The sequence below is a fragment of the Oryzias latipes genome, chromosome 12 (genome assembly GCF_053564925.1).
Source record: "Oryzias latipes strain Hd-rR chromosome 12, Olatipes_Hd-rR_3.1".
NCBI lineage: Eukaryota > Metazoa > Chordata > Actinopteri > Beloniformes > Adrianichthyidae > Oryzias > Oryzias latipes.
This window is the reverse complement of record NC_136248.1, coordinates 31,782,746-31,810,276: the sequence shown is the minus strand read 5'-3', so window position 1 is coordinate 31,810,276 and position 27,531 is coordinate 31,782,746. Positions and strand designations below refer to the sequence as shown.

General features: G+C 46.1%; 2 protein-coding genes across 2 annotated transcripts; one reads left to right on the top strand and one right to left on the bottom strand.

Moving 5' to 3' along the window:
* The first annotated feature begins 1,703 nt into the window (after window positions 1-1,703).
* On the top strand, window positions 1,704-9,515 carry eif2b1 (eukaryotic translation initiation factor 2B, subunit 1 alpha). The gene is made up of 9 exons (XM_004074447.5): window positions 1,704-1,955; window positions 2,033-2,134; window positions 5,016-5,152; window positions 7,604-7,720; window positions 7,793-7,905; window positions 7,976-8,044; window positions 8,118-8,193; window positions 9,140-9,265; window positions 9,334-9,515. The coding sequence occupies exons 1-9, from the start codon at window positions 1,943-1,945 to the stop codon at window positions 9,487-9,489; spliced, it is 909 nt and encodes a 302-aa protein (XP_004074495.1). The 5' UTR covers window positions 1,704-1,942; the 3' UTR covers window positions 9,490-9,515.
* Window positions 8,972-27,531, bottom strand: ddx55 (DEAD (Asp-Glu-Ala-Asp) box polypeptide 55). The gene is made up of 14 exons (XM_023960671.2): window positions 27,372-27,531; window positions 27,247-27,297; window positions 27,055-27,141; window positions 26,885-26,976; window positions 26,725-26,787; window positions 26,504-26,653; window positions 26,239-26,431; window positions 11,491-11,573; window positions 11,090-11,221; window positions 10,928-11,020; window positions 10,746-10,860; window positions 10,090-10,258; window positions 9,722-10,014; window positions 8,972-9,655 (listed from the first exon to the last, which is right to left on the bottom strand). The coding sequence occupies exons 1-14, from the start codon at window positions 27,477-27,479 to the stop codon at window positions 9,506-9,508; spliced, it is 1,779 nt and encodes a 592-aa protein (XP_023816439.1). The 5' UTR covers window positions 27,480-27,531; the 3' UTR covers window positions 8,972-9,505.

The window sequence follows — 27,531 nt, the reverse complement described above, 5'->3', positions numbered from 1 at the left end:
CTGAGCTCTTCATGCAGCCACACGGTGTCGTCTGGTCTGTTTACACACTTTCAAATCCAAACCGGTCTCCAGCGAGAGAGAGAAGATACTGCCTAACAGGTATCTACCAAATGTTCGGCTTAGCCGCTCAAATGAATCCAGGGTGTTGTCCACAAACAGATCTTTAAATCTTGTGTTGCCCTTCTTGTGCCACTCCTGAAAACCCCTGTCGTGAAGGGAGGGTATGAAAACACTTTGAGGCCATCACCACCAAAACACCATTTCTGCTAAATGTTTATTATTTTCAATGATTTTTTTTTTGGTAGACTTTTTTTCATTTAACATAATTTAAAATGTGCGGTTGCTATCCACGTTTAGCTTAGCCATGTTGGGTTCTGGTTGAAACTATCATGACTGTCACACTGTGACATATAGTGAAGTTACGCTTGTGACCCGAGGCTGTCAGTACTGACAAAACATGTCCATCATATTTGGACCAACCAGAGTTGCCTCGTTTATCACTGAGGATGCGTTTCATAATTGACCCATGAAAGGGTAAAATACTAAGTTCACACTGGGCAAGCAGGGAGGGGCTTCTTCTTCTTCTTTCCCCACTGTTTACTATATCTGCCACAGTTGGAAGAGGCTGGGTGTGAAATGTCAGTGGTGCAAATCTTGCCCAAGACTTTTTCTTTCACAGCTCCATTCTGATAAATCACAGAATTCCTGCTGGACGTAAACCACAATTATACATTTCTGCAGCTCCATGAGCTTTTTTTCAATGGTTGGCACTTCTGTGAATTCGAGAGGACACCATCCATTCGTCACTACCAAGTCCCTGCTTGGTCAAACTTTGACCTGGTTTACCTTGCAACGTGCGTTCAGTGCCCATGCGTTCTGTACGTAGAACCCAAAACGGTAGAACCTTCCATAGATGCGAGTTCTAAATGAAGCCCCAAACTTTGCATAAACTTTTCAGTGGAAGTGGCTGCAGGTCTGGAGGCAGAAGACCATGAGGAAAAAATAAGGCACATAAAAGGATTCCGGGGGTAAATGGCGTACACTTGTGTAGCGCTTTTCTACCTTCCTCGAAGGCGCAAGGCGATTTACAGTCACACACACAGTCACACACTGGTGGCAACTCCGCTGCCGAACTCTGGCGCCAACCTCCCACCAGAGGCAAGGTGGGGTTCAGTGCCTTGCCCAAGGACACTTTGACACATGAGTGGGCAAGGCGAGAATTGAGCCCGTAATGCTATGTATGGAGGGTGACCGCCCTACCGCTGCACCACGGCCGCCCTTCAATTTAGCTTTAAACCTTTATGAATTTTTAAATAGCTTGCATAATGAGAAATGAATCAAAATACTTAAAATAAAAAACAGTTTTTTAATTCCAAATAGAAGTCAAAATTGACATTTTTTCTCTGTTGTGGTGCATTTCTCACAGCAGTATTCAAGTTTACACCACTGCTGAGGCCTTTCTAAAAAAAATAATTAGTACAAACTGCAAAACATGGTAGATAACCTGCAAACGTGAGTCGCTTTCTCAAAATGGAAAGTCAATAGGAAGTCAACAAACAGCAAGTTTCTTAAGACAACTTTCCGAATTACATAAATGAAATCTTTGAATTTCTAATTAAATGGTACACTCTAATTGAAAACAGAATTATTTTTATTTTTTAAAGAACATTTCCGGACCACACCGGAAGTAAACATGTGGTTACGTCATCACGGCGCGACACAACACTAAGCAGGTGCTGCACGAGCTCCTTCATCCGCCAAAACAGGTTTTTTTCGGGTGAAAATTGGTTTATTTTTTGCAGCTTTGTTGTTTTTTGGAAGCACAAGGCATAATAACCATAATTCTCTCTGGGTTTTATGAGTAAAATCCTTTGAAACGAACCTAAAAAACATTTTGTTTTAGTCTGAAGTTATCGAAGAACAAACTTCAAAAATCTTTGAGATGAACGAAGAAGGTAAGAAGGTTCTGGCTGCTGTCCCGTTGTCCTCGTTGTGGCGGAGGATGCTAACCGAACCTGTGGTTCCGCTCCAGAGCTGGTGGAGTACTTCAGGGCCCAGATGAGGACGGACCCGGACATGGCGTCGGCTGTGGCCGCCATCCGGACCCTGCTGGAGTTCCTGAGGAGAGACACAGGTGGGTTCGAGTCCGAGAGTTGATCCCACCCGGAGGGGAAATCCCTCAAATGTTCGAAACAGAGAAGAAGTCCAGAACCTCGGAGGTTCGGAATGGACCGTTTTCCTCTTCCTCTGGATTGTTTAGACCAGTAACTCACTGCAGGAATTACAGCAGATTAAAACACAGATTTATGAGGAGAAAACGGAAGTAATTTAAGATGATTGGAATTAAATGTGTTTAAATTAGTCAAAGCTAACTCCCAATAAATCTGTAGCCAAATATCCACAAAGGTGACATCTCATATTAATCGGTTTATTCAAACATTTAATCCAATATTTGGAAATTCCTGAATAGAAACAATATTTTTGTCTGATTGTTCTTGAAACTGTTCTTGGTGACTTAAAAAGTTCTCTCGGTTCTTTATGTTTTGTGATTCTTTTCCTGTAACCTCACTGTAGAATAAATGGTCATTCGTGTTCTGGAACGGCGGTTTGTGTCTTTGGGACGAGCAGCAGAGCTCAGTTTGGGTTTTTGACATCCGTGCCGTCAGTCTTCATCCCACAGAACTCGGTTCTGTTCGGTGGATGTGCACAGATTTCATCCAAATGTTGCTGTGAGAGAAAAGCTGGAGAAAAAGAGAATCTGTAGTTTTGTTTGATCATCGCAGCAGAGAAAAACATCCATGTTCTGCAGGAATAGTTCGCTTTCAGTCACATTAATACAAGTTTGCAGTAAAAATGTTGTTTTGCTGTTAATCAGAAAAGGCAGAGTAGAAACATTTGTGTTTGTAGTCGGTTGGTTGTCGTGGAAACCAGCAGAAAACGCGGGAGGAAGAGTAGCGGTTTGATCGAGTAAGCCCTGGCTGCAGCCTGCAGAATGGGTCAACATAGTGGAATGCTTTGAACGCAGAGGAATGTGAACACGCTGTGGAATGTTAACCCCGCCCACACTGAGCCCGTCTGCTGTGGAATGTTAACCCCGCCCACGCTGAGCCCGTGCATTTGATTCACCTTTGTCACAGCAGTTGTGATTGCAGGAAAGGGGAAGAATCAGTGGAGCACATTTTGTGTCATTGTGATTTGTATGAGGAAGAAAGACAACAGAGGGGAGGAAAATTTGAATGGTGCAATTTTTTTTATGTATCACTCAAAAAAATGATTCAAGTCCCTCTTTCATGTAACACAATAAAATTCTGTTTGTTTTATTTACAAATATTTATTTTAAAAGATTGTATCTACATTTAATTGACCTAACACAAAATGTATTAATAGTTTCCCCTATAACTCCAGTAATCCAAAATAATTGAGTTCAAGTAAGGGGCATGCTGTTGAATGCCGTTTTCCTGTTTCTCTTTATGCTTTTTGCCGTCTACGGCTACAATTTTTCACCTATTTTAACCATTGAACTATTAAAATGTTCAACTCCTTCGTCTAATGTAATGTCTGGTATGACTATTAGTCCTTCAAATCCTCCGACTTTTCAAAAGTGAAAACTTTAGTTCGTTTTTTCCACGTAAAAAACGAAACTGTGGCATGAAATCGTTTCAACTCGGCTTCTCCCAATAGGACGATACACGAAGAGCGTCATTTATAGAAATAAGGAATCTATTTATTTATACCGGCGGCCCTGTTTCGTCACTAGAGTGTTAGCTCAGTAGTTTAGTTAGTGGGTTAATAACACAGAGGTTCTGAGTTCGTATCTAGCTGTAGACTTCTGTTGCATGATCTTTTTCCTTTGCCTTTCTTGATAAAATTGAGTTCGACTAACTCGATCATATTTCGTTACATGGAAGAATTTTCTTTGAGGTGGGGTTACTCCTATTTATTGGATGGATATCCTGCCCACAATTATTATTCATATTATTCATCCAATGAGTTATTTTTTTGAGTCTGTGAGGCCAGACAGAATTTATTAACTCCCTAATACATGCACATGGAAACTTGTAAAAGGCATAAGAAGACAGGAATCACTATAAATTCTCTAATTCAATTACATTTTTTTTTATTTAGCGCAATGAAAAACAATAAAAAGGGGATCATGAATACAAAGAATTTAGGAAAATACTAAACTTTAACAAAACAGACTAAACTAAACTGATATTCCTGCCCTTACACCCCCCCCCCCCCCCCTTCACGGTAAGGAAAAACTCCTTAAAAACTGGTAGGTGGCAATATTGCACATGGAAACTTGTAAAACCAATGAAGAAGACAGGCTAAATGTGGGCGGGGTTAACATTCCTCAGCGTTCCAGCATTCCACTATGTTGTGCAGTTCTGCAGGCTGCAGCCAGGGGTAGTTGGTTTGATCTGAGGACGGCGTGTGGCTTGAACATGAAATCGCCGCTGTTTTGACAGGATGTGACGACATTAAGTCTGACCTTTCAAAATAATATAAGATCCTTTAGGGAAACGCCCACCACGATGGTCGCAGACCAAGAGTTTGAGGCTCACCTGTTGGTCGCCATTTTTGTGGGGGTGTATAAAAAAACAGATCTTAAAAATAATCAGACTAAATAAAATAATAATAATTAAAATAATCCTTGTTTTTTTCTTGTAAAGCTAATGTGGAGGGATGTGAAGTGGCCTGACTTAAGATTTCTGTTTAAATGCGTTTCCCAAACTGGAAAACAGATGTTATGCCCTCTGCATCCAGCAGGGGGGGCTGTCATTTCTCAACAGTTGAAGCTTAACCTTCTTCCTGACTGATCTGATTTTAACAAAACATGTTTTTCACTAAACCACAGTGACAGAAATAAAGAGATGAGAGAATCCTTGTTTGGCCTTGTAGTAACGCCAGAGTCTGTCACAGAAATCTGTCAATTTGATCTAAAATATTTCTCTAACGGATGAGAAATAAAACGTTGAGCTCCATGGTGGATGAAAAACGTTTGGCCCCTGCAGGTGAGACCATCCTGGGCCTGAGGGAGAGCCTGACGTGGGCCACAGACTGCCTGAAGGGGGAGGACTCGTCCGTGGCGGTGTCGTCGGGGGGGGAGCTCTTCCTGCGTTTCATCAGCCTCACATCGCTGGAGCATCAAGTGAGTTTAAAGCGGGACTTGATTAGAAAGTCACCTCTGACTGATGGCACTGAGTAAGCCTGCCCTGACTTCCCACCATCCCGTCGTTTACATGCTCTCCTGCTAGCTTACAGCCCCTTACAACCTGTCAGGGTTCTGACTTTTTCCTTAATAAAGAGAAGAACCACACAGGACATGAGAACTTTAGCTATTTATTTATTTATTTTAACCTTTATTTAACCAGGAAAGTCCCATTGCGATTAAAAACCTCTTTTCCAACGGAGTCCTGGCCAAGAAGCAAAAAAAACAAACATTATTAAAACCACAGACATCATAAATAGCAGTTGCACATGCTAGACCTCTGCAGAACAGAACCGGTCTGTCACAGAGGAGTTCTGCCTTCAAGGTGCATGGAGCCTCTTTCTATTGAGAACTGAAGGTTGCAGACATGAAAGTGGGTCATTTAATCAGGAACATCACATCTTGTATAATCAGAACTTTTCAGGTCCTTGTTTTCTTACTGAAAGATAGAACTGAGACGATCACATCATGGTGATTATAGCATGTAAGCAAACGATGATCACGTTTGTGGTTGTTTAGCTCAGATATATGGAGAGAAATTAGACTCAGTCTGATTTGTGCGTGCGTAATTCTTGATTTGTGCGTTTGTAAATTTGGATTTGTGCATAAATTTGGATTTGTGCGTGATTTGTTACTCACATAATACGTTTTGTGTATAAGTTAAAAAAATATAAAATGAAAAATATGCAAAATGCAATTTACGTATGCACAAATTATGATTACAACAGCTTGAAACTACTTACACACACACACATCTTTAAAAAACACGCACGAATCCCTTGTTACGCACACACGAAGCCAAAGTTACGCACGGATCTACCGTGAGACTGTTTTCACGTCTCACAAATTCGTCCGTAAGTGCTGCGTTTAAATACCAGTGGAATGCTCGGTCATTAGAATTTTCCTATCAGCCTTCCCAGACAATGACTCAATCAGTACATGAAGACAGTAGATGTTAGTGTTGAACATAGAGGCTACTTACTTCGGGGCGCTGACCACCGAGATGGGCCGCCATTCTTCCCATGACTCTCTCAGTCTGACTGCCTTTGATTTTTCCGGAAGAAAAAAAACAGTGCCCCCTACTGGTCGTGGTATCAATTCGGTGTCTCTGAGAATAATATACTTTTAACATATATATTAGCGTTTAAAAGTGAACGTCATATTCTCAGATAATAATTTTTATTTTCCTTTAAAGTTTTTTAAAGCCCTGCTACACCCACTGAAGGAAAAACGTTTAGAAGGGAAGGCTGATAAGAAAATTCTAATGACCGAGCATTCCACTGGTATTCAAACGCAGCACTTACGGATACGTTTGTGAGACGTGAAAACAGTCTCATGGTAGATCCGTGCGTAACTTTGGCTTCGTGTGTGCGTAACAAGGGATTCGTGCGTGTTTTTTAAAGATGTGTGTGTGTAAGTAGTTTCAAGCTGTTGTAATCTTAATTTGTGCATACGTAAATTGCATTTTGCATATTTTTCATTTTATGTTTTTTTGAACTTATACACAAAACGTATTATGTGAGTAACAAATCACGCACAAATCCAAATTTATGCACAAATCCAAATTTACAAACGCACAAAGCAAGAATTACGCACGCACAAATCCGACTGAGTCTAATTTCTCTCCATACAGGTAGAGCAGGTCGTCCAACAACCAAAGGGTTGCGGCTAATCTGCAGCCCAGACTTTGGCCCCGCCCAGCGTATTTTCTACATCCTAAGTGGAATCTTTTTCAAACTGCATTTTTTCATCTGCTTCTGCTTCACGATTAGAGAAATACTCAGAAATGCAGTTTTAAGCTGAATTTTCTTTATGTCCTCCATCATCAGAAAAAAGCCACAAGATGTTAAAAACCCCAAAAAACAAAGTTTTTCTCAGCCTGGGCTTTAAACGGGGAGAGAAGACGGTGCATTCAGGGTCATCACGGCCGTTTGGGCAAATCAGAAGTTTACATTTTTCCTTGAACAGAAATGTAAAGAAACCAAATCCTTTGTGTCATTAAAACTTTATTTTCATGAAATTACAACTTCATTTTTAAAAAATGTTATTCTATTCATCTTTCTTTTATTACTTTACCTTCATAAATACACAACTTTACTCACAGTTTTATGACCATTTTAAAAATTGTTTGACCTTTTTTACCTTTAATTTTACAACTTTGTTCTCCAAATGTTCCGAACTTCTTTTTTTTTTCTGTATTTTTTTGTGTGGCGCTTTGAACCTGGATGGTCGTTTCCTGCTGCCTGTGGTGGCACTGGCGTTCTGCGGTGGCGCTGGCGTTCTGCGGTGGCGCTGGCGTTCTGCGGTGGCGCTGGTGTTCTGCGGTGGCGCTGGTGTTCTGCGGTGGCGCTGGTCTCTGGCTGAAACGGCTGTTTTCTCGTTGGTCCTCAGGATTTGTCCCGCTGTAAAAAGGTGATGGAGGAGAGAGGAGAGCTCTTTCTGGAGAAGATCTCCATGTCCAGGAATAAAGTGGCCAAGCTGTGTCACACCTTCATCAAAGACGGCGCCGTGAGTTCCCGCCGCTCCCTCTTGGCGCTCGCCGTCCTGCCGCTCTCTCATTCTTCTGCTGATGATCCTCAGAAAATCCTGACCCACTCCTTCTCCCGAGTGGTGCTGCGGGTTCTGGAGAAAGCCGCCATGGAGAAGAAGCGTTTCTCCGTCTACGTGACCGAGTCTCAGCCCGACGCCGCCGGGTGAGTGTGCACGCGCGTGCGCACGTTTTTGTGCTGCAGAGACAGCCTCACTTCCTCCTCTTCCTCTCAGGCAGCAGATGGCGGCGGAGCTGGCGAAGCTCCACGTCCCGGTGACCGTGGTCCTGGACGCCGCTGTGGGGTGAAGCCTGCTCGGTTACAGACGTTTTTTCCCATCATGCACCGCGTCCTCCTCAATGCTCTGCTGTTCTCAGGTACGTCCTGGAGAAGGTGGATCTGGTCATCGTTGGAGCAGAGGGGGTGGTGGAGAGCGGCGGCATCATCAACAAGGTGAGGCGTGGAAGGGGCGGAGTCTCTGAGGTGGGTTTGGACCTAAACTGCAAACCTATTCAGACTGTGGAGTTCAGAAACAGTGAACATGTGGTTCGCTCTTCGACTGCAGGCGGACGGGCGGAAACTCCTCCGTCACCGTCTGATGAATCCTGAACTGGCGTGTTTTTAACCGCATGTGGAGCTGCGTTAGAAACACGCCTGAAAAGTTTCTTTAGTCGCCAAAATCGTCCTAGAGAAACAGCTAAACTCAAAGTGTTCTTTGGTCAGTGCATCCTTCATTCAGATATTTATAACTAAAACATAAAAATAAAGACGTGTCATTAGTTTACAGTGACTCAAAGAGACAACTTAAAGTTTTTTATTGTTTCTGTTAAAAGGAAATCTGACAATACTCAGATCTAAAAAGTACCAACAATGATGGAAATGCCTGGACAGCTGGGTGAATAAATCAAGCGTACCTTTGCAGGTAAAGGGTTCAGTTAACCCTTGTGCTATCCTAGGCACTTTAACGTTGGGAGTTGGGTCATCTAGACCCACTAGACAGTGGGGTCATCTAGACCCACTAGACAGTGCTCTGAACCTTTTTTCTTCAATGATTGGTGATCTTCTCTGGTGTCCATGGATTACATGAAATCTTTCCACCTTTATCCACCTTTGTCATGGTAGGGAGAACACGTCAAAGTAAGGGTGGGGTCATCTAAGATAGCACAAGGGGTAAAGGTTTTGTTTCATCAAACGAGCTTTATGGGAAAAATAGATTCAGACTTTTTCAGAATCAGTTAAAAAATCTTTTTATTCAAATTATTTTGATAGAAAACAGCAGATTTAATCATTGTTTTATCAGATACCAGTTTAGTTTTGAGAATGGAGACTCTTTTCAGTCAGACGGGACGTGGTGGCGGGACGTTTGCCCTCAATGACCTCGGCGCGTCTGTCCTTTCAGATCGGGACCTATCAGATGGCGCTCTGCTCCAAAGCTCACAACAAGCCCTTCTACGTGGTGGCGGAGAGCTTTAAGTTTGTGCGGCTGTACCCGCTGAACCAGCAGGACGTCCCGGACAAGTTCAAGGTCAGACCTCCTCTGACGGCGTTCCTGGATGGGCGAGCCCCGCCCTCACGTCTGTTTCTGCTCCGCAGTACAAAGCCGACACCCTGAAGAAGAGGCAGAACCTGTCGGAGGAGCACCCCGTCATCGACTACACGCCCCCCTCCCTCATCACCCTCCTGTTCACGGACCTGGGCGTCCTCACGCCGTCCGCCGTCAGCGACGAACTCATCAAATTATATCTATAAATGTCAATAAAGCGGTTCAGAGAGGGGCCTCTGCGTCCCGTTTGCTCTTCGGCCCGTCGGTCAGCTGCTGCTCGAAGTCTTCCTCACTGATCCGGCCTTTCTTCAGCTTCTTCAGGAGGCGCGTGTCGTTCAGGAGCTCCAGCGCCTCCTCCTCATCATCATTGCCCTGCAGAGAAGGAGGAGCTTAAACCGTCGGTCCTCGCAGAGACGGCCTCCAGCCGTCAGCGCTCACCTCTTCGTGCTTCCTCTTCACTGCCCTCCTCTTCCTCCGCTCCTTCTTGCTCTTCTGTTTGGACCAGGCTTTGTTCTTGGCGAAGTTCTTCTTGGGCGGCGCCGGCCCGTCTCGGTCCTTCTGCTCTGCCAGCGTCTTCTGCCTCTGCTTCTCCCTGTTCTTGTCCTTGTACGGGATGGCGTCCGTGTCCACCGCCGCCTCAGGGAAATCTGGGAAGGTCTTCCCCCTCAGCTCCGGCATCTTCGGGAGCCGGAGGAGCCCGAAGCCGCGCGCCAAGGCGGCGAAGTCCAGATCTGTCCAGATCAGAACCAAAAGGTTACAGGTTTGTCCCGCCGCTGCCACCATTTCAATACCATTTCCTGCGTCACCTTTGACCCTGAAGATGAGGCTGCACTCGTGTTTGGCGTAGGCCTGAACGTACGACACGAACGCCTTCATGCCGCGCTCAAAGGCAGCGCGGTCCGCCAGCGCCATGGCCTTCACTTTGGGCAGCACGTCCACCACATCACTGATGGGGGGCATTTCCTGGAGGGGGCACTGAGACGCAGAAACGTGTTCACAACGTTCAGGTTACAAGCAATAAAGTTTTGATTGAAAAAAAAGTTTTTTGCCCCAATAAGGACTGACGTTTCCATGGCAACCACTCCAGCCTATCAGGAGTGAGCGTATTGCAAGGCCACACCCCACCACTTACATGAAATCAGACGTTAGAAGGTGATCGGTTTGTTTATGACTCACTTCTCTACAAAAGTCTGTGGGAATTTGGCTTCTATGAGCCACTTCCTGTTTGGAACGCCAGGGGGAGGAGCCACTCATTTGTCCGGTGAACTCAAAGGTCTCCTAATGAACTTCAGGTTCCTGCTGACTCCTCCTCCGTGGTCGTCTGGACGTCAAGTTTACAACCACAGACCTTCATGTCTTTATCCAATTTCGACGGCCATATTGGATCCCAGCTCAAAGAGCGATGGACTTTCTGTTTTGAAACTTTATTGTTCCTCAGAACGTTAACAGTCGGCGTGCTTACCTTCTGGTTGATGGACAGGAAGTTGACGTAGGTTTCCTCCATGGGCAGCAGAAAGACCAGGGCGTTGCCGTAGTTACCGATGCGTGCCGTTCGTCCACACCGATGCACAAAAGCGCTGAAAGTTCACGACATCAAATCCAAAACCGTTCATCTGCTGGGACGTTTGGGCGCGTCGGGCTCACCTGGCACGGCTGGGGGGGTCGTACTGCAGCACCCAGTTCACGTCAGGGATGTCGACGCCTCTGGCCATGACGTCGGTGCAGACCAGGATGCCGCTGCAGCCACACAGACGGTGATGTTCAGGCACGCCGCCAAACCCCCCTCCCCCCCAAAAGCATCCTCACCTCTTGAGTTTGCGGAAGTCTGCAAAGATGCTGTTTCGTTTGTTCTTCATTTTTCCGTGAATGCAGCAAACCGGAACCTTCCGCACAAGCAGCTCCAGGGCGCGGCCATAAAACTCCACGCAGGCGCAGGTGCTGCAGCAACAGGACACGCCCCCTTACCTCACTGAACTCACACTGAGCACTCAAAGAATCCTACACATTTTAGAATAATAATCCAAATAATTCTGTCAACTAAACTGCATCGTTTGAGATTTTTAATATAGACCTTAGATCAATTAAAAACTGAACTTTACACGCTGCACTTGAATGCAACACCAAACCAGCAAAGACCTACAGATCCAGAAACATTTGGAGCCTAAGAAAGTCCAGAACTGTCTTTCTACAGCTCCAGGCAGACTCACCTGAAGAAGACCAGCTGCTTCTCGTGCTTGTGTTGCCGTAGAAACGCCACCAGGTGGTTGAACTTCTCATCAGCCCTGCAGACCTGAAAGCAGATGGATTTCTGGGTCTTTCTGCTCATTGCATCGTGGACGTTCTCAGGCGTTCTGTCCGTTTGTCCCAAACTACAATTCCACATTCCAGCGTCCTACAAATTTCCCAGAAGTCTTTGCAATAAACTAGTGTTCAGGGACACTCAGCATCGTCTGAACTGGTTTTAAAATCAGGGACACTGGATGGTCTGGAACCATCTACAGTGGGGCAGAAAAAGCATTCAGTCAGCCACCAACTGTTCAGGTTCTCCCTCTAGGTCAGGGGTCGGGAACCTTTTTAACAGAGAGCCATAAACACCACATATTTTTAAATGTAATTTCAATAGAGCCATACAATGTTTAAAACTAAAAATACTAGTGAATGTGTGCATTTGATGTAATTTTAACACTTTTAAAGTACAATAAGTCAGTGGATTTTTTTAAAATAACATTATTATTGTAGTGGATTGAGTGGCTGTTGGGTCGCATTCTAAGCTCCAGAGTTCATGAAAACATCAAGCAGAGATGCTGATTGGCCCTCCGTTCTGTCACTCAACCTGTCGTTGGGGAGTTTTGGACCAATGGGGTTCAGCTATGGGCCAAATAAGAAAGAAGGAGGACTGGTGTAGGAGGGGGGGGGGGGGTAAAAAGTAGGGGGAGAGATTCAGGAGTTGCTGAATAAATTGTCTGATTTTGAAAGAAGTTATTAGTAAATTATGGTGGAAAATAAGTATTTGTTCATCTACAAACAAATATTTCTGTCTCTCACAGACGATCCTCTGTCCTCCACTGGTTACCTGTATTAATGTCACCTGTTTGAACTGGTTATCTACAGAAAGACACCTGTCCACAACCTCAGACAGTCACACTCCAAACTCCACTGTGGTGAAACATGGTCTTTCAGCAGGACAACCATCCCAAACACACGTTGCCTGGGTAACGGAGGAGTGGCTTCATAAGAAGCATTTCAAGGTCCTGGAGTGGCCTAGCCAGTCTCCAGATGTCAACCCCACAGAAAATCTTTGGAGGGAGTTGAAAGTCTGTGTTTCCCAGCACGGCCCCACAACATGAAGGCTCTAGAGGAGATCTGCATGGAGGAATGGACCAAACCACCACTGCTCTAGAGGAGATCTGCATGGAGGAATGGACCAAAACATCACAGTTCTAGAGGAGATCTGCATGGAGGAATGGACCAAAACATCACAGTTCTAGAGGAGATCTGCATGGAGGAATGGACCAAAACATCACAGTTCTAGAGGAGATCTGCATGGAGGAATGGACCAAAACACGACTGCTCTAGAGGAGATCTGCATGGAGGAATGGACCAAAACATGACTGCTGTAGAGGAGATCTGCATGGAGGAATGGACCAAAACATGACTGCTGTAGAGGAGATCTGCATGGAGGAATGGACCAAAACATGACTGCTCTAGAGGAGATCTGCATGGAGGAATGGACCAAAACATCACAGTTCTAGAGGAGATCTGCATGGAGGAATGGACCAAAACATCACAGTTCTAGAGGAGATCTGCATGGAGGAATGGACCAAGAACATGACTGCTCTAGAAAAGATCTGCATGGAGGAATGGACCAAAACATGACTGCTGTAGAGGAAATCTGCATGGAGGAATGGACCAAAACATGACTGCTCTAAAGGAGATCTGCATGGAGGAATGGACCAAAACATGACTGCTCTAAAGGAGATCTGCATGGAGGAATGGACCAAAACATGACTGCTCTAGAGGAGATCTGCATGGAAGAATGGACCAAAACATGACTGCTCTAGAGGAGATCTGCATGGAGGAATGGACCAAAACATGACTGCTCTAGAGGAGATCTGCATGGAGGAATGGACCAAAACATGACTGCTGTAGAGGAGATCTGCATGGAAGAATGGACCAAAACATGACTGCTGTAGAGGAGATCTGCATGGAAGAATGGACCAAAACATGACTGCTGTAGAGGAGATCTGCATGGAAGAATGGACCAAAACATGACTGCTGTAGAGGAGATCTGCATGGAAGAATGGACCAAAACATGACTGCTGTAGAGGAGATCTGCATGGAAGAATGGACCAAAACATGACTGCTGTAGAGGAGATCTGCATGGAAGAATGGACCAAAACAAGACTGCTGTAGAGGAGATCTGCATGGAAGAATGGACCAAAACATGACTGCTGTAGAGGAGATCTGCATGGAAGAATGGACCAAAACATGACTGCTGTAGAGGAGATCTGCATGGAGGAATGGACCAAAACATGACTGCTCTAGAGGAGATCTGCATGGAGGAATGGACCAAAACATGACTGCTGTAGAGGAGATCTGCATGGAGGAATGGACCAAAACATGACTGCTGTAGAGGAGATCTGCATGGAAGAATGGACCAAAACATGACTGCTCTAGAGGAGATCTGCATGGAAGAATGGACCAAAACATGACTGCTGTAGAGGAGATCTGCATGGAAGAATGGACCAAAACATGACTGCTGTAGAGGAGATCTGCATGGAAGAATGGACCAAAACATGACTGCTCTAGAGGAGATCTGCATGGAGGAATGGACCAAAACATGACTGCTCTAGAGGAGATCTGCATGGAAGAATGGACCAAAACATGACTGCTCTAGAGGAGACCTGCATGGAGGAATGGACCAAAACATGACTGCTGTAGAGGAGATCTGCATGGAGGAATGGACCAAAACATGACTGCTGTAGAGGAGATCTGCATGGAAGAATGGACCAAAACATGACTGCTGTTGAGGAGATCTGCATGGAAGAATGGACCAAAACATGACTGCTCTAGAGGAGATCTGCATGGAGGAATGGACCAAAACATGACTGCTCTAGAGGAGATCTGCATGGAGGAATGGACCAAAACATGACTGCTCTAGAGGAGATCTGCATGGAGGAATGGGCCAAAACATGACTGCTGTAGAGGAGATCTGCATGGAAGAATGGACCAAAACATGACTGCTGTAGAGGAGATCTGCATGGAGGAATGGACCAAAACATGACTGCTGTAGAGGAGATCTGCATGAAAGAATGGACCAAAACATGACTGCTGTAGAGGAGATCTGCATGGAAGAATGGACCAAAACATGACTGCTCTAGAGGAGATCTTCATGGAGGAATGGACCAAAACATGACTGCTCTAGAGGAGATCTGCATGGAGGAATGGACCAAAACATGACTTCTCTAGAGGAGATCTGCATGGAGGAATGGACCAAAACATGACTGCTCTAGAGGAGATCTGCATGGAGGAATGGACCAAAACATGACTGCTCTAGAGGAGATCTGCATGGAGGAATGGACCAAAACATGACTGCTGTAGAGGAGATCTGCATGGAGGAATGGACCAAAACATGACTGCTGTAGAGGAGATCTGCATGGAAGAATGGACCAAAACAAGACTGCTGTAGAGGAGATCTGCATGGAAGAATGGACCAAAACATGACTGCTGTAGAGGAGATCTGCATGGAAGAATGGACCAAAACATGACTGCTGTAGAGGAGATCTGCATGGAGGAATGGACCAAAACAAGACTGCTGTAGAGGAGATCTGCATGGAAGAATGGACCAAAACATGACTGCTGTAGAGGAGATCTGCATGGAGGAATGGACCAAAACATGACTGCTGTAGAGGAGATCTGCATGGAAGAATGGACCAAAACATGACTGCTGTAGAGGAGATCTGCATGGAAGAATGGACCAAAACAAGACTGCTGTAGAGGAGATCTGCATGGAAGAATGGACCAAAACATGACTGCTGTAGAGGAGATCTGCATGGAGGAATGGACCAAAACATGACTGCTCTAGAGGAGATCTGCATGGAGGAATGGACCAAAACATGACTGCTGTAGAGGAGATCTGCATGGAGGAATGGACCAAAACATGACTGCTGTAGAGGAGATCTGCATGGAAGAATGGACCAAAACATGACTGCTCTAGAGGAGATCTGCATGGAAGAATGGACCAAAACATGACTGCTGTAGAGGAGATCTGCATGGAAGAATGGACCAAAACATGACTGCTGTAGAGGAGATCTGCATGGAAGAATGGACCAAAACATGACTGCTCTAGAGGAGATCTGCATGGAGGAATGGACCAAAACATGACTGCTCTAGAGGAGATCTGCATGGAAGAATGGACCAAAACATGACTGCTCTAGAGGAGATCTGCATGGAGGAATGGACCAAAACATGACTGCTGTAGAGGAGATCTGCATGGAGGAATGGACCAAAACATGACTGCTCTAGAGGAGATCTGCATGGAGGAATGGACCAAAACATGACTGCTGTAGAGGAGATCTGCATGGAAGAATGGACCAAAACATGACTGCTCTAGAGGAGATCTGCATGGAGGAATGGACCAAAACATGACTGCTCTAGAGGAGATCTGCATGGAGGAATGGACCAAAACATGACTGCTGTAGAGGAGATCTGCATGGAAGAATGGACCAAAACATGACTGCTCTAGAGGAGATCTGCATGGAGGAATGGACCAAAACATGACTGCTGTAGAGGAGATCTGCATGGAGGAATGGACCAAAACATGACTGCTCTAGAGGAGATCTGCATGGAGGAATGGACCAAAACATGACTGCTGTAGAGGAGATCTGCATGGAGGAATGGACCAAAACATGACTGCTGTAGAGGAGATCTGCATGGAAGAATGGACCAAAACATGACTGCTCTAGAGGAGATCTGCATGGAGGAATGGACCAAAACATGACTGCTCTAGAGGAGATCTGCATGGAAGAATGGACCAAAACATGACTGCTCTAGAGGAGACCTGCATGGAGGAATGGACCAAAACATGACTGCTGTAGAGGAGATCTGCATGGAGGAATGGACCAAAACATGACTGCTGTAGAGGAGATCTGCATGGAAGAATGGACCAAAACATGACTGCTGTAGAGGAGATCTGCATGAAAGAATGGACCAAAACATGACTGCTGTAGAGGAGATCTGCATGGAATAATGGACCAAAACATGACTGCTCTAGAGGAGATCTTCATGGAGGAATGGACCAAAACATGACTGCTCTAGAGGAGATCTGCATGGAGGAATGGACCAAAACATGACTGCTCTAGAGGAGATCTGCATGGAGGAATGGACCAAAACATGACTGCTCTAGAGGAGATCTGCATGGAAGAATGGACCAAAACATGACTGCTCTAGAGGAGATCTGCATGGAGGAATGGACCAAAACATGACTGCTCTAGAGGAGATCTGCATGGAGGAATGGACCAAAACATGACTGCTGTAGAGGAGATCTGCATGGAAGAATGGACCAAAACATGACTGCTCTAGAGGAGATCTGCATGGAGGAATGGACCAAAACATGACTGCTGTAGAGGAGATCTGCATGGAGGAATGGACCAAAACATGACTGCTGTAGAGGAGATCTGCATGGAAGAATGGACCAAAACAAGACTGCTGTAGAGGAGATCTGCATGGAAGAATGGACCAAAACATGACTGCTGTAGAGGAGATCTGCATGGAAGAATGGACCAAAACATGACTGCTGTAGAGGAGATCTGCATGGAGGAATGGACCAAAACAAGACTGCTGTAGAGGAGATCTGCATGGAAGAATGGACCAAAACATGACTGCTGTAGAGGAGATCTGCATGGAGGAATGGACCAAAACATGACTGCTGTAGAGGAGATCTGCATGGAAGAATGGACCAAAACATGACTGCTGTAGAGGAGATCTGCATGGAAGAATGGACCAAAACATGACTGCTCTAGAGGAGATCTGCATGGAGGAATGGACCAAAACATGACTGCTGTAGAGGAGATCTGCATGGAAGAATGGACCAAAACATGACTGCTCTAGAGGAGATCTGCATGGAGGAATGGACCAAAACATGACTGCTGTAGAGGAGATCTGCATGGAGGAATGGACCAAAACATGACTGCTCTAGAGGAGATCTGCATGGAGGAATGGACCAAAACATGACTGCTGTAGAGGAGATCTGCATGGAGGAATGGACCAAAACATGACTGCTCTAGAGGAGATCTGCATGGAGGAATGGACCAAAACATGACTGCTGTAGAGGAGATCTGCATGGAAGAATGGACCAAAACATGACTGCTCTAGAGGAGATCTGCATGGAGGAATGGACCAAAACATGACTGCTGTAGAGGAGATCTGCATGGAGGAATGGACCAAAACATGACTGCTCTAGAGGAGATCTGCATGGAGGAATGGACCAAAACATGACTGCTGTAGAGGAGATCTGCATGGAGGAATGGACCAAAACATGACTGCTGTAGAGGAGATCTGCATGGAAGAATGGACCAAAACATGACTGCTCTAGAGGAGATCTGCATGGAGGAATGGACCAAAACATGACTGCTCTAGAGGAGATCTGCATGGAAGAATGGACCAAAACATGACTGCTCTAGAGGAGACCTGCATGGAGGAATGGACCAAAACATGACTGCTGTAGAGGAGATCTGCATGGAGGAATGGACCAAAACATGACTGCTGTAGAGGAGATCTGCATGGAAGAATGGACCAAAACATGACTGCTGTAGAGGAGATCTGCATGGAAGAATGGACCAAAACATGACTGCTCTAGAGGAGATCTGCATGGAGGAATGGACCAAAACATGACTGCTCTAGAGGAGATCTGCATGGAGGAATGGGCCAAAACATGACTGCTGTAGAGGAGATCTGCATGGAAGAATGGACCAAAACATGACTGCTGTAGAGGAGATCTGCATGGAGGAATGGACCAAAACAAGACTGCTGTAGAGGAGATATGCATGGAAGAATGGACCAAAACATGACTGCTGTAGAGGAGATCTGCATGAAAGAATGGACCAAAACATGACTGCTGTAGAGGAGATCTGCATGGAATAATGGACCAAAACATGACTGCTCTAGAGGAGATCTTCATGGAGGAATGGACCAAAACATGACTGCTCTAGAGGAGATCTGCATGGAGGAATGGACCAAAACATGACTGCTCTAGAGGAGATCTGCATGGAGGAATGGACCAAAACATGACTGCTCTAGAGGAGATCTGCATGGAAGAATGGACCAAAACATGACTGCTCTACAGGAGATCTGCATGGAGGAATGGACCAAAACATGACTGCTCTAGAGGAGATCTGCATGGAGGAATGGACCAAAACATGACTGCTGTAGAGGAGATCTGCATGGAAGAATGGACGAAAACATGACTGCTCTAGAGGAGATCTGCATGGAGGAATGGACCAAAACATGACTGCTGTAGAGGAGATCTGCATGGAGGAATGGACCAAAACATGACTGCTGTAGAGGAGATCTGCATGGAAGAATGGACCAAAACAAGACTGCTGTAGAGGAGATCTGCATGGAAGAATGGACCAAAACATGACTGCTGTAGAGGAGATCTGCATGGAAGAATGGACCAAAACATGACTGCTGTAGAGGAGATCTGCATGGAGGAATGGACCAAAACAAGACTGCTGTAGAGGAGATCTGCATGGAAGAATGGACCAAAACATGACTGCTGTAGAGGAGATCTGCATGGAGGAATGGACCAAAACATGACTGCTGTAGAGGAGATCTGCATGGAAGAATGGACCAAAACATGACTGCTGTAGAGGAGATCTGCATGGAAGAATGGACCAAAACATGACTGCTCTAGAGGAGATCTGCATGGAGGAATGGACCAAAACATGACTGCTCTAGAGGAGATCTGCATGGAAGAATGGACCAAAACATGACTGCTCTAGAGGAGATCTGCATGGAGGAATGGACCAAAACATGACTGCTGTAGAGGAGATCTGCATGGAGGAATGGACCAAAACATGACTGCTCTAGAGGAGATCTGCATGGAGGAATGGACCAAAACATGACTGCTGTAGAGGAGATCTGCATGGAAGAATGGACCAAAACATGACTGCTCTAGAGGAGATCTGCATGGAGGAATGGACCAAAACATGACTGCTCTAGAGGAGATCTGCATGGAGGAATGGACCAAAACATGACTGCTGTAGAGGAGATCTGCATGGAAGAATGGACCAAAACATGACTGCTCTAGAGGAGATCTGCATGGAAGAATGGACCAAAACATGACTGCTGTAGAGGAGATCTGCATGGAGGAATGGACCAAAACATGACTGCTGTAGAGGAGATCTGCATGGAAGAATGGACCAAGACATGACTGCTCTAGAGGAGATCTGCATGGAGGAATGGACCAAAACACCACTGCTCTAGAGGAGATCTGCATGGAGGAATGGACCAAAACATGACTGCTGTAGAGGAGATCTGCATGGAAGAATGGACCAAGACATGACTGCTCTAGAGGAGATCTGCATGGAGGAATGGAACAAAACACCACTGCTCTAGAGAAGATCTGCATGGAGGAATGGACCAAAACATGACTGCTGTAGAGGAGATCTGCATGGAAGAATGGACCAAAACATGACTGCTGTAGAGGAAATCTGCATGGAGGAATGGACCAAAACATGACTGCTCTAAAGGAGATCTGCATGGAGGAATGGACCAAAACATGACTGCTCTAGAGGAGATCTGCATGGAAGAATGGACCAAAACATGACTGCTCTAGAGGAGATCTGCATGGAGGAATGGACCAAAACATGACTGCTCTAGAGGAGATCTGCATGGAGGAATGGACCAAAACATGACTGCTGTAGAGGAGATCTGCATGGAAGAATGGACCAAAACATGACTGCTCTAAAGGAGATCTGCATGGAGGAATGGACCAAAACATGACTGCTCTAGAGGAGATCTGCATGGAAGAATGGACCAAAACATGACTGCTCTAGAGGAGATCTGCATGGAGGAATGGACCAAAACATGACTGCTCTAGAGGAGATCTGCATGGAGGAATGGACCAAAACATGACTGCTCTAGAGGAGATCTGCATGGAGGAATGGACCAAAACATGACTGCTGTAGAGGAGATCTGCATGGAAGAATGGACCAAAACATGACTGCTGTAGAGGAGATCTGCATGGAGGAATGGACCAAAACATGACTGCTCTAGAGGAGATCTGCATGGAGGAATGGACCAAAACATGACTGCTGTAGAGGAGATCTGCATGGAGGAATGGACCAAAACATGACTGCTGTAGAGGAGATCTGCATGGAAGAATGGACCAAAACATGACTGCTCTAGAGGAGATCTGCATGGAAGAATGGACCAAAACATGACTGCTGTAGAGGAGATCTGCATGGAAGAATGGACCAAAACATGACTGCTGTAGAGGAGATCTGCATGGAAGAATGGACCAAAACATGACTGCTGTAGAGGAGATCTGCATGGAAGAATGGACCAAAACATGACTGCTCTAGAGGAGATCTGCATGGAGGAATGGACCAAAACATGACTGCTCTAGAGGAGATCTGCATGGAAGAATGGACCAAAACATGACTGCTCTAGAGGAGATCTGCATGGAGGAATGGACCAAAACATGACTGCTCTAGAGGAGATCTGCATGGAGGAATGGACCAAAACATGACTGCTCTAGAGGAGATCTGCATGGAGGAATGGACCAAAACATGACTGCTGTAGAGGAGATCTGCATGGAGGAATGGACCAAAACATGACTGCTGTAGAGGAGATCTGCATGGAAGAATGGACCAAAACAAGACTGCTGTAGAGGAGATCTGCATGGAAGAATGGACCAAAACATGACTGCTGTAGAGGAGATCTGCATGGAAGAATGGACCAAAACATGACTGCTGTAGAGGAGATCTGCATGGAGGAATGGACCAAAACAAGACTGCTGTAGAGGAGATCTGCATGGAAGAATGGACCAAAACATGACTGCTGTAGAGGAGATCTGCATGGAGGAATGGACCAAAACATGACTGCTGTAGAGGAGATCTGCATGGAAGAATGGACCAAAACATGACTGCTGTAGAGGAGATCTGCATGGAAGAATGGACCAAAACATGACTGCTCTAGAGGAGATCTGCATGGAGGAATGGACCAAAACATGACTGCTCTAGAGGAGATCTGCATGGAGGAATGGACCAAAACATGACTGCTCTAGAGGAGATCTGCATGGAGGAATGGACCAAAACATGACTGCTGTAGAGGAGATCTGCATGGAAGAATGGACCAAAACATGACTGCTGTAGAGGAGATCTGCATGGAGGAATGGACCAAAACATGACTGCTCTAGAGGAGATCTGCATGGAGGAATGGACCAAAACATGACTGCTGTAGAGGAGATCTGCATGGAGGAATGGACCAAAACATGACTGCTGTAGAGGAGATCTGCATGGAAGAATGGACCAAAACATGACTGCTCTAGAGGAGATCTGCATGGAAGAATGGACCAAAACATGACTGCTGTAGAGGAGATCTGCATGGAAGAATGGACCAAAACATGACTGCTGTAGAGGAGATCTGCATGGAAGAATGGACCAAAACATGACTGCTGTAGAGGAGATCTGCATGGAAGAATGGACCAAAACATGACTGCTCTAGAGGAGATCTGCATGGAGGAATGGACCAAAACATGACTGCTCTAGAGGAGATCTGCATGGAAGAATGGACCAAAACATGACTGCTCTAGAGGAGACCTGCATGGAGGAATGGACCAATACATGACTGCTGTAGAGGAGATCTGCATGGAGGAATGGACCAAAACATGACTGCTGTAGAGGAGATCTGCATGGAAGAATGGACCAAAACATGACTGCTGTAGAGGAGATCTGCATGGAAGAATGGACCAAAACATGACTGCTCTAGAGGAGATCTGCATGGAGGAATGGACCAAAACATGACTGCTCTAGAGGAGATCTGCATGGAGGAATGGACCAAAACATGACTGCTCTAGAGGAGATCTGCATGGAGGAATGGGCCAAAACATGACTGCTGTAGAGGAGATCTGCATGGAAGAATGGACCAAAACATGACTGCTGTAGAGGAGATCTGCATGGAGGAATGGACCAAAACAAGACTGCTGTAGAGGAGATCTGCATGGAAGAATGGACCAAAACATGACTGCTGTAGAGGAGATCTGCATGAAAGAATGGACCAAAACATGACTGCTGTAGAGGAGATCTGCATGGAAGAATGGACCAAAACATGACTGCTCTAGAGGAGATCTTCATGGAGGAATGGACCAAAACATGACTGCTCTAGAGGAGATCTGCATGGAGGAATGGACCAAAACATGACTGCTCTAGAGGAGATCTGCATGGAGGAATGGACCAAAACATGACTGCTCTATAGGAGATCTGCATGGAGGAATGGACCAAAACATGACTGCTGTAGAGGAGATCTGCATGGAGGAATGGACCAAAACATGACTGCTCTAGAGGAGATCTGCATGGAGGAATGGGCCAAAACATGACTGCTGTAGAGGAGATCTGCATGGAAGAATGGACCAAAACATGACTGCTGTAGAGGAGATCTGCATGGAAGAATGGACCAAAACATGACTGCTGTAGAGGAGATCTGCATGGAGGAATGGACCAAAACAAGACTGCTGTAGAGGAGATATGCATGGAAGAATGGACCAAAACATGACTGCTGTAGAGGAGATCTGCATGAAAGAATGGACCAAAACATGACTGCTGTAGAGGAGATCTGCATGGAGGAATGGACCAAAACATGACTGCTCTAGAGGAGATCTGCATGGAGGAATGGACCAAAACATGACTGCTCTAGAGGAGATCTGCATGGAGGAATGGACCAAAACATGACTGCTCTAGAGGAGATCTGCATGGAGGAATGGACCAAAACATGACTGCTGTAGAGGAGATCTGCATGGAGGAATGGACCAAAACATGACTGCTGTAGAGGAGATCTGCATGGAAGAATGGACCAAAACAAGACTGCTGTAGAGGAGATCTGCATGGAAGAATGGACCAAAACATGACTGCTGTAGAGGAGATCTGCATGGAAGAATGGACCAAAACATGACTGCTGTAGAGGAGATCTGCATGGAGGAATGGACCAAAACAAGACTGCTGTAGAGGAGATCTGCATGGAAGAATGGACCAAAACATGACTGCTGTAGAGGAGATCTGCATGGAGGAATGGACCAAAACATGACTGCTGTAGAGGAGATCTGCATGGAAGAATGGACCAAAACATGACTGCTGTAGAGGAGATCTGCATGGAAGAATGGACCAAAACATGACTGCTCTAGAGGAGATCTGCATGGAGGAATGGACCAAAACATGACTGCTCTAGAGGAGATCTGCATGGAAGAATGGACCAAAACATGACTGCTCTAGAGGAGATCTGCATGGAGGAATGGACCAAAACATGACTGCTGTAGAGGAGATCTGCATGGAGGAATGGACCAAAACATGACTGCTCTAGAGGAGATCTGCATGGAGGAATGGACCAAAACATGACTGCTGTAGAGGAGATCTGCATGGAAGAATGGACCAAAACATGACTGCTCTAGAGGAGATCTGCATGGAGGAATGGACCAAAACATGACTGCTCTAGAGGAGATCTGCATGGAGGAATGGACCAAAACATGACTGCTGTAGAGGAGATCTGCATGGAAGAATGGACCAAAACATGACTGCTCTAGAGGAGATCTGCATGGAGGAATGGACCAAAACATGACTGCTGTAGAGGAGATCTGCATGGAGGAATGGACCAAAACATGACTGCTCTAGAGGAGATCTGCATGGAGGAATGGACCAAAACATGACTGCTGTAGAGGAGATCTGCATGGAGGAATGGACCAAAACATGACTGCTATAGAGGAGATCTGCATGGAGGAATGGACCAAAACATGACTGCTGTAGAGGAGATCTGCATGGAAGAATGGACCAAAACATGACTGCTCTAGAGGAGATCTGCATGGAAGAATGGACCAAAACATGACTGCTGTAGAGGAGATCTGCATGGAAGAATGGACCAAAACATGACTGCTGTAGAGGAGATCTGCATGGAAGAATGGACCAAAACATGACTGCTCTAGAGGAGATCTGCATGGAGGAATGGACCAAAACATGACTGCTCTAGAGGAGATCTGCATGGAAGAATGGACCAAAACATGACTGCTCTAGAGGAGACCTGCATGGAGGAATGGACCAAAACATGACTGCTGTAGAGGAGATCTGCATGGAGGAATGGACCAAAACATGACTGCTGTAGAGGAGATCTGCATGGAAGAATGGACCAAAACATGACTGCTGTAGAGGAGATCTGCATGGAAGAATGGACCAAAACATGACTGCTCTAGAGGAGATCTGCATGGAGGAATGGACCAAAACATGACTGCTCTAGAGGAGATCTGCATGGAGGAATGGACCAAAACATGACTGCTCTAGAGGAGATCTGCATGGAGGAATGGGCCAAAACATGACTGCTGTAGAGGAGATCTGCATGGAAGAATGGACCAAAAAATGACTGCTGTAGAGGAGATCTGCATGGAGGAATGGACCAAAACAAGACTGCTGTAGAGGAGATATGCATGGAAGAATGGACCAAAACATGACTGCTGTAGAGGAGATCTGCATGGAGGAATGGACCAAAACAAGACTGCTGTAGAGGAGATATGCATGGAAGAATGGACCAAAACATGACTGCTGTAGAGGAGATCTGCATGAAAGAATGGACCAAAACATGACTGCTGTAGAGGAGATCTGCATGGAAGAATGGACCAAAACATGACTGCTCTAGAGGAGATCTTCATGGAGGAATGGACCAAAACATGACTGCTCTAGAGGAGATCTGCATGGAGGAATGGACCAAAACATGACTGCTCTAGAGGAGATCTGCATGGAGGAATGGACCAAAACATGACTGCTCTAGAGGAGATCTGCATGGAAGAATGGACCAAAACATGACTGCTCTAGAGGAGATCTGCATGGAGGAATGGACCAAAACATGACTGCTCTAGAGGAGATCTGCATGGAGGAATGGACCAAAACATGACTGCTGTAGAGGAGATCTGCATGGAAGAATGGACCAAAACATGACTGCTCTAGAGGAGATCTGCATGGAGGAATGGACCAAAACATGACTGCTCTAGAGGAGATCTGCATGGAGGAATGGACCAAAACATCACTGCTCTAGAGGAGATCTGCATGGAGGAATGGACCAAAACATGACTGCTCTAGAGGAGATCTGCATGGAGGAATGGACCAAAACATGACTGCTGTAGAGGAGATCTGCATGGAGGAATGGACCAAAACATGACTGCTGTAGAGGAGATCTGCATGGAAGAATGGACCAAAACAAGACTGCTGTAGAGGAGATCTGCATGGAAGAATGGACCAAAACATGACTGCTGTAGAGGAGATCTGCATGGAAGAATGGACCAAAACATGACTGCTGTAGAGGAGATCTGCATGGAGGAATGGACCAAAAAATGACTGCTGTAGAGGAGATCTGCATGGAGGAATGGACCAAAACAAGACTGCTGTAGAGGAGATATGCATGGAAGAATGGACCAAAACATGACTGCTGTAGAGGAGATCTGCATGGAGGAATGGACCAAAACATGACTGCTATAGAGGAGATCTGCATGGAAGAATAATTTACAAATAAATTCTCGAGAAATCAGTCTTTGGGACTTTCTGGATTTTTTCTTCTCATTTTGTCTCTCATAGTTGAAGTTTACCTATGATGGAAATACAGGCCTCTCTCATCTTTTTCGGTAGGAGAACTTCAACAGTTGGTGGCTGACTGAATACTTTATAGCTCCACTGTAGTTGAATAGTTTTGGTGTCACTCACCGTGTAGTAGTTGGACAGCCTGGACGGGGTCTTTTGAGCAGGGGCCGCGGCGGCCAGGCCCTTCTCTTTGACGGTGATCCGGACGGGGTTCCTGAGGCCGGCCCTCACCAGCTTCTCCAGCTCCTGCGTCTGCGTGGCGGAGAACAGGCCGGTCCGCCGCTGCTTGGGCAGGAAGCTCAGGATGGTGTTCAAGCTGCAGAGGAGCGTTCCAGAGGTGAGCGACGGCGAGCTCGTTCAAGCAGCAGCCCCACTCCCGACCCCACACCTGCTCTCAAAGCCCATGTCCAAGAGACGGTCCGCCTCGTCCAGAACCAGAACATCCAGACTCCGTACGGCGCTCGCCAGGTCCAGACCCTCAGACTTCCTCCTGAACATGTCCTCCAGACGGCCGGGCGTAGCGATCACGATGTTCCCGCTGAAAAACCACCAATACGTCCGTCAACACGCCTCCTGTCTGCAGCAGAGACAGCAGACTCTCACACCCACCCCCGATCCTTCAGCCGGTCCACGTCCTCCGCCGGGTTTGAACCCCCGACCAGTAAGATCTGCCTGAGAAACAGACGGACTTCATTCTGGACTCTTCCAGGCTTTGGAGGAAGTTTAGTTCCAGACATGAAGCTGCGGTTTGGAGAAACTAGGAACTCACGTGAACTCTGGAAACCTCCGGAGAAAAGTCTCCATCACCTCACTGATCTGCAGAGCCAGCTCTCTGGTGGGGGTGATGACCAGAGCCCCCACCTGCAGAAACCAGACTCTGATGTAGTCAAGCAGCAGATTTGACTACAAACAAGCAGCCATGTTAGCTCCCCTCCTCACCTGCATCTTCTTCAGCTTCTCTTCTCTCTTCAGCAGCAGCTCGATGATGGGAATCACAAACGCTAAAGTTTTCCCGCTTCCGGTCACCTGAGATCAGACGTTTGTGAGCTTTCAACACACACTTCACTTCCGCTGCTAAAATACCACCTTAGAGGTAAAATGCCCCAGTTGATTCAGTTTAGTTAAACTCACCGCCTCTGCGGCCACATCCTTGTTGCTCATGAAAAGCGGGACGCACGCGGCCTGTGTGGAAATAGCGCTAACTCAGAACGTTTCCCTCCAAATAGCTTAAAATGGCGCCAACGTGCTGGACTCACCTGGACAGGTGTCATGTGTGTGAACCTGAGCTCACGGAGCGTTTCTAAAATGCCTTCGTGAAGTTTAACAGGTAAACTTTCCCACGTTCCCTCCGCGGACGACGCCATGTTGAAAAAGGTCGGCTCCGCCTCCTTCCGGTCCGACCGTGTTTACATTCCG

Excerpts from the sequence above, each read along its gene's own strand:
- eif2b1 (XM_004074447.5), top strand. Across the intron at positions 8,045-8,117 it reads GTCCTGGACGCCGCTGTGGG|GTACGTCCTGGAGAAGGTGG; the intron begins GTGAAGCCTGCT and ends TGCTGTTCTCAG. Across the intron at positions 8,194-9,139 it reads GCGGCGGCATCATCAACAAG|ATCGGGACCTATCAGATGGC; the intron begins GTGAGGCGTGGA and ends CTGTCCTTTCAG.
- ddx55 (XM_023960671.2), bottom strand. The coding sequence starts at position 27,479 with ATGGCGTCGTCCGCGGAGGGAACGTGGGAAAGTTTACCTGTTAAACTT. Across the intron at positions 26,788-26,884 it reads CGGAGGTTTCCAGAGTTCAC|GCAGATCTTACTGGTCGGGG; the intron begins GTGAGTTCCTAG and ends TCTGTTTCTCAG. Across the intron at positions 10,861-10,927 it reads GACCCCCCCAGCCGTGCCAG|CGCTTTTGTGCATCGGTGTG; the intron begins GTGAGCCCGACG and ends GTGAACTTTCAG.